The sequence below is a fragment of the Alosa alosa genome, chromosome 15, assembly GCF_017589495.1.
Source record: "Alosa alosa isolate M-15738 ecotype Scorff River chromosome 15, AALO_Geno_1.1, whole genome shotgun sequence".
In the NCBI taxonomy this organism is placed as follows: domain Eukaryota; kingdom Metazoa; phylum Chordata; class Actinopteri; order Clupeiformes; family Clupeidae; genus Alosa; species Alosa alosa.
Genome location: NC_063203.1, coordinates 4,497,222 through 4,504,157, shown reverse-complemented (window position 1 = coordinate 4,504,157; position 6,936 = coordinate 4,497,222). Strand labels below are relative to the sequence as shown.

Genomic DNA, 6,936 nt, shown 5'->3' with positions numbered 1-6,936 from the left:
GCTTCATTTCCAGAAATGTCTTTCAGGACTAAACCAGAGCAGCTCTGGTGTCATAAGTGAGTTAAAAGGTGGCAGGCTATTAGGAAAAATATGAACTAAAGACGTCTTTGATTGAAATGATGTGCATGTCTGTCTATGCATATGTATATTCATGTCATCTCTATTGTATACCAAAAATAGTGTAATATAAAATGATTGTGATACATGTAAAAAATGTCAAATTTAAAACATGTATACAATTATTTTTATATTTCTAATAATGATTTAGCAGTTAGCTAATTGTCTTAATCTCTATTGTTATTGTCAGGTTTGACTTGGAGGGTTTCAAAGCAGCTATGACGATGGTTTTTGCTGTGCAAGAGATCAACAGAAACCCAAACCTGCTTCCTTATATAAAGTTAGGCTATCAAATGTATGACAACTGTGTGAGGCTGGATGTGGCATTCCGAGCTGCCACAGCTCTTGTCAGCGGAACTGAAAAGTCTTTTTCCATGCAGAATTGCACTGGGTCACCTCCTGTGTTAGGCATTGTGGGGGATCCTGGGTCTACTCACTCTATTACCATATCTAGTGTACTGGGACTGTTCCGTGTTCCAATGGTATGCATGGTTTACATGATGTAGTTGATAGTGTGAATTCCATGTCAATTTCAAAACAAATACAGCTGAAAGTGTAGTGAGGAAATTCAATTAGTCAGATCAGATATCTCTTTTTCCTATTATTACTGTATGTTTGTCAGATACAACTCTCATCAAATATATTCATGTTAATGAAAAGAAAACATTCAACCCTGACAGAAACATAACACAACAATTTTTCTTGATTTTTGTTTTTGTTTTGTTTGGCCTCTCAAAGTGATGTAAAACTAGGATTAATTCAACATGCAAGAACAATGCCGTAATATAAATTTCGAACTGAATCCTGCAGAGATCTTATATTCATTGTCAATACCTATTGATGTTAAAGCTGAGCAAAATCAGAATATAGTGTGAAAACATGTGTCACAGTCTTTAGTTATCAGATTTATAAAGTCGCATAATATTATCACACTTGTAATGCAATTTCATACTTGATTTAGGAACTTGCTTTTCACATGCTTTTCCATGTCTTTTAGGTAAGTTTCTTTGCCACCTGTTCCTGCTTAAGTGATAGAAGGCACTACCCCTCTTTTTTCAGGACTATTCCCAGTGATGCCTTCCAAGTGAGAGCTATGATTCAGATATTAAAGCACTTCAGGTGGACATGGGTGGGTCTTATCTATAGTGATGATGACTATGGCCGACATGCTGCTCAGTCTTTTCATGAAGATGTCACAGCATTTGGTGGCTGTGTAGCATTCTCAGAAGTGCTGCCCAAAGACAATAATATTGTGGATATCAGAAAAATAATGCAGGTTATTAAGACGTCCACTTCTCGAGTGATTGTGGTCTTTTCAACTGGGTCATACCTACTGCCCCTAATGGATGAAGTAGTTCGTCAGAATGTGACACGGCAGTGGATTGCCAGTGAGGCATGGTCCACTTCTACTGCATTTCTTATCCCTCGCCTGCTTCCTTTATTCAGAGGCACTCTGGGCATTGCCATCCGGCGTGGAGAGATTAAAGGACTGAAAGAGTTCCTATTGAGTGTCCACCCTGACAGCAATACACACAGTATGGTGAGAAGATTCTGGCAGGAGATGTTCAGTTGCAGGTTTGAGCTAGAAGAGGCCTTGGCCGTATCTGAGGGAAGAGTCTGTACAGGAGAGGAGGACCTGAGCAAAGCTGACTTGGCGTACAGCGATGTGTCTGATCTCAGACCCTCCTACAATGTCTATAAAGCAGTCTATGCCCTGGCACATTCTCTCCACAACCTGATGAGCTGTGTCCCTGGGCAAGGGCCCTTTAAAGGGAACAGCTGTGCCAGTCTACATGACATGCAACCCTGGCAGGTAAAGTGAAACATGTAAATATGGTCTAAAACAGTTTATTAAATACAGAAACATTCACTGAACATGTTTATTAACAGGGCCTAGCATTCACTACTGCAAGTGTTTCATTTCCCTCTTGTTTCTCCCATCCTGTTTGTATCAGCTGCTTCACTACCTACAGTCAGTGAACTTTACAACAAGTTTTGGGGATCAAGTGTCTTTTGATGAGAATGGCGATGCCTTGGCCATCTATGACATCTTGAACTGGCATGGAATGCCAGATGGGACAATGAAGGCCAGAACAGTGGGTGTTGTTGATGAATCCCAACCAACCGGGAAAGTACTCAGTCTAGATGAGGGAAAAATCTTCTGGAATTTTGAATCAAAAAAAGTAATTTAACTTCTTGAAAATATTAATATATAAGATGAAGTAAGTAGTGTCTTGTTGTCAATAAATAAACAAATCCATAAACAAACAAAAAAATCTCTGAGTAAAAAATTACACACCAGTTACAAGTTGATTTACAGTGTACATCAGGCACAAAAGATACTCTAACCAGAAACTGCAGCATTAAATGCATCAAATTGGGATATGTTGTGTTTTCTATTAATTTTAATTACATCATCATACATTCAAGTAATACAAGCTTGTAAAGATACTAACACCCTAAATCCTGTCACAGATATAAAGTTGGTACATATGATACATTATATTTCGATTATAGCATAATGCACAACGTGGGCAAATTTGTTAGAAAGAGAGCCCCTGAAATTTGTACAACAACTTGTAATTGTTATATGTTGTTTTCAACCACAGCCTCCTAGGTCAGTGTGCAGTGAGTCCTGCCACCCTGGAACTAGAAAAGCCAGAAGGAAAGGACTACCTGTCTGCTGCTTTGATTGTCTCCCTTGTGCAGATGGAGAGATCAGTAACGCTACAGGTATAGAAAGCCAAATAATGTGCTAAAAATATTTGTTGAATACATAACAATAAGGATGTACAAGCTGAAAACACCCAGACTCATATACAGTAGCAGTGTCGGCTTAGTTTTGCATCCAAAATTGCTACAGTAAAAAAATGCTCAAAGTCTGTATACATTCAGTCCCTCTATTCTTTTTCCCTGCATTTAATTTCTACCTTTTAACTGTTTTTTAGATTCTCTTGAATGCTTCCGATGTCCGAAGGAGTTCTGGTCAAGCCTGGAGAAAGACCAATGTGTCTCAAAGGAGGTTGAGTTTCTCTCCTATGAAGAGGCTTTGGGCATCTCCTTGACAACAGTGTCCCTCCTTGGGGTGTGCATTGCTGCTGTGGTCCTTGCAATATTTGTTCACCACCGTCATACTCCTGTAGTACGAGCTAACAACTCCGAGCTGAGCTTCCTGATTCTGCTTTCACTAAAACTCTGTTTCCTGTGTGCACTGTTGTTCATTGGCCAGCCCAGGCTATGGACCTGTCAGCTCCGCCATGCAGCATTTGGTATCAGTTTTGTACTCTGTGTCTCTAGCATTCTGGTCAAAACAATGGTTGTGATTGCAGTTTTTAAGGCCTCAAGACCTGAAGGAAAAGGGGCCATGAAGTGGTTTGGAGCAGCCCAGCAAAGAGGCACTGTCCTCATCCTAACTTCTGTCCAAGTGGCCATCTGTGCAATATGGCTCTCCATTGCTTCTCCTACCCCTCACAAAAACACTCACTACCAGAGCTCCAAGATTGTGTTTGAATGTGCTGTTGGCTCAGTGGCAGGTTTTGCTACATTGTTGGGCTACATAGGCCTTCTAGCAGCCATTAGTTTTTTGTTAGCATTCTTAGCAAGAAACCTCCCAGATCATTTCAATGAGGCCAAGTTCATTACCTTCAGCATGCTCATCTTCTGTGCTGTGTGGATTGCTTTTGTTCCTGCCTATGTCAGTTCACCTGGTAAGTATGCAGATGCTGTGGAGATCTTTGCAATCCTGGCCTCCAGCTTTGGCCTACTCATGGCTATTTTTGCTCCAAAGTGCTACATAATTCTCTTGCACCCAGAGAGAAACACCAAAAAGGCACTGATGGGTCGAGCCTCTAAATGATACCAATCTGATGTAGCCCTGTGTACTCCAGATTTAAAATGTCTCCACACAATTGCCACATCCGTCTCAATCCTGACTAAAAATTACTGGCAAAGTCATGTATCATTTAAGTTCAATGCATGAAATAAAACACCTTTTAATTAAGTCTGCTTTAAAAATGTATCATGTGACTATATGATTTTGAACATGAAAATACAAATATACAGTCTACTTTGTAATCAAACTAGCGTACTGTTTACCAGGCACATGCACACATAGACGTCAAAGGGAGCTTGAGCCCCTGCCCTTTTTCTTCCAGGAGAGGAAGTGCCCTTTTTCTGGAGTGCTTTAAAAATGTGACTATTCTTGTTTGCACATAGCTTCCCTGACAAAAGCTTCCCCCCCCCTACCTCCACGTCTCTTGCGCAACGCTGAGCACACACAGTCATAGCCAGGCTTATCAGGCAGCCCCTCTCAGCGCTCAGCCCAATTGTGGTGTTTCTTGGCTTGTGTGGAGGTGAGTGGTGATAAACTGAACTACCAGTGCAGGCAGGTTACAGCTTACTTGCCAAGACAAAAACAAATGTAGCCTAGAGAACTTGATTCTAGCTAAAGTAGCTCATTTTTTCTTCATATAAAGCCTGACATAAGACATATGCAAATACTATCACATCATACTTTCCCAGATATGGATAGCCCAGACTGTCCTGAAATAGGAAGATATTGCATGTATAGATGGCCATTATTTTACAATTAGATTAACTAGTTTTTAGAAGGATAGGACTGTTTTTAGAAGAATAGGACTTATGAGGAAATGTTTTTATTCATTCATTATTTATTTATGAATCACTATAGTAGTTGGTCGACACCGAGACCTGAGTTCTTATTTCGTGGTCCTCATGCTCCCGTGTTGTAAGAATGACAATAAAAGTATCTATCTATCTAGCGGAACTATACACAATACACAATTCCATGGAGTGCTGAAATGTACACTATTTTTGACTATTTCTGAACTGTGAAACTCAGTAAATATGCTTTGTTGTTGTGAACTTATTGCAGCAGCATCATAACTATTCCACCTGTTTGTGCATGGTTAAAATTCTGAAGTGCAAACTAGTTTAGGCTACAGATCCATAGATAAAAAAGTTTAACCTCTGAATTTCTTTTTAAGTGCACCAGATTGATGCATTTAAATGTTAACATATTAAAAAATCTTCATGAGAGTATGCCTCCAGACCCCCACCTTAGGATGACAGTATTGGAGGAACACAGGTTTTAAAAGAAGTTACAAATGATAAAATTCTGCTGAATTTCTGTATGGAGTTGTGCTGAGTGTCAGGAAGTGATGCTGCCGGTTTATAAATATAAGTATATACACTCTTTTGATCCCGTGAGGGAAATTTGGTCTCTGCATTTATCCCAATCCGTGAATAAGTGAAACACACTCAGCACACAGTGAGGTGAAGCACACACTAATCCCGGCGTAGTGAGCTGCCTGCGACAACAGCGGCGCTTGGGGAGCAGTGAGGGGTTAGGTACCCTGCTCAAGGGCACTTCAGCCGTGCCTACTGGTCGGGGTTCGAACCGGCAACCCTCCGGTTACAAGTCTGAAAATGTTGTGCCTAGTGTCCTGCCTAAGCTGAAGATCTTTGCCCAAACCCAACGGGATTCGACGGGTTCAGTCTTAATTTCTATCATTTTACATGGGCTCGGGCTTACACGATAAATGAGCTGTCAGGTGATGTGTTTCAATTAGCGCAAGAAAGATGTGAAAATTGATGCTGAGGAGGTGAAACGGAGGCTGGCCTCTGGTGATTACGTTTTGGTTGCACCGGCAAAGAAAGCAAAGTCTGAGGTGTGGAAACGTTTTGACCATGTGCATAATGAGAATAATGAGCCAGTGGGTTATGTGAAATGCAAAATATGCGACAACAAAACCACACGGAATTCGTCGCTGATAAGGCATGTTGATCAATGTATAACACCTGCCAGTACCCAGGATCAATCTATTATCACATCGTTTGTTAGAGCATCAAAACCCATCCCTGCAAAGGTGAAACAAATGGTGACAGAGATGTGTGTCAGCTTTTGCCGTAAAAGACATTAGGCCTTTTAATATCGTAAATGGCAAGGGGTTTGAAGAGCTGGCGCAAGAATTAATTCATGTCAAGGCTGCGTATGGGAGAGTTCCTGTGAACTCCTATTATTAATATATCTTGTTATTGCCAAATACCCATCTTAATTTAGAATTTATCTTTAATTTGTTAAGAAAGGCTCCTTTTTATTGGCGTGTTGACCTATTTATATTCGTATTGGTAATTGTGGAGTGAGGCACAAGCAAGTCACATTTTTTCCCACAAGTAAGTTCCATTTGTCTTAGGCCTATAATCTCAATTTTATGTAACTTTTCGTTTTAGATTGTTATTGCCAAATACCTATCTTAGTTTAGAATTTATCTTGATTTAATTTGTTAAGAAAGGCTAATTTTTATGTTTCTTGGTGTTTTATGCCCCCAACGTTGTCTTCAAGGCAGCACTGCCTGGAAGGTGCTATGGTTAGGCATGGGTTAAGGTTAGGCTTAGGGTTGGGTTGAATTTCCCCTTAGGGATCAATAAAGTATCTATCTATCTATCTATCTAGGTTTAGGATAAGGTGCCTTTAAGTAGACGGTGGCAGCGCTGCCTGGAAGACGACGTTGGGGTCCCACATTAGGATAATCCATAGCTACGGTGGCGCACTGCATTCACATCACAAAAAAAATAATAATCAGGTTATCTCATAATTACGAGATAATTATCGTTATTATTATCTTAAGGATAGAATCCGTGCTGAGGATCTAAACAGCCTTTCAATAAAAGCAAGCACATATTTCATACTGATTTCCTGCTTTGAATGACTTTCGTACTTTGAGAGATAAACATGTCTTTAAGTGGCATGAAAAATAAGCCTGTCAAATCGCCAACAACCCCAAAGGCAATACAATG

The 6,936-nt window shown here is 40.2% G+C and overlaps 1 protein-coding gene across 1 annotated transcript; it reads left to right on the top strand.

Annotated features, from left to right (window-relative positions):
- On the top strand, positions 1–4,098 carry LOC125308236 (extracellular calcium-sensing receptor-like). The gene is made up of 6 exons (XM_048264601.1): positions 1–56; positions 308–599; positions 1,115–1,930; positions 2,073–2,249; positions 2,727–2,850; positions 3,066–4,098. Exons 1-6 carry the CDS (start codon positions 16–18, stop codon positions 3,971–3,973), a joined length of 2,358 nt encoding a protein of 785 aa, XP_048120558.1. The 5' UTR covers positions 1–15; the 3' UTR covers positions 3,974–4,098.
- Positions 4,099–6,936: the final 2,838 nt, after the last annotated feature.

Excerpts from the sequence above, each read along its gene's own strand:
- LOC125308236 (XM_048264601.1), top strand. The coding sequence starts at position 16 with ATGTCTTTCAGGACTAAACCAGAGCAGCTCTGGTGTCATAA. Across the intron at positions 57-307 it reads GAGCAGCTCTGGTGTCATAA|GTTTGACTTGGAGGGTTTCA; the intron begins GTGAGTTAAAAG and ends TGTTATTGTCAG. Across the intron at positions 600-1,114 it reads GACTGTTCCGTGTTCCAATG|GTAAGTTTCTTTGCCACCTG; the intron begins GTATGCATGGTT and ends CATGTCTTTTAG.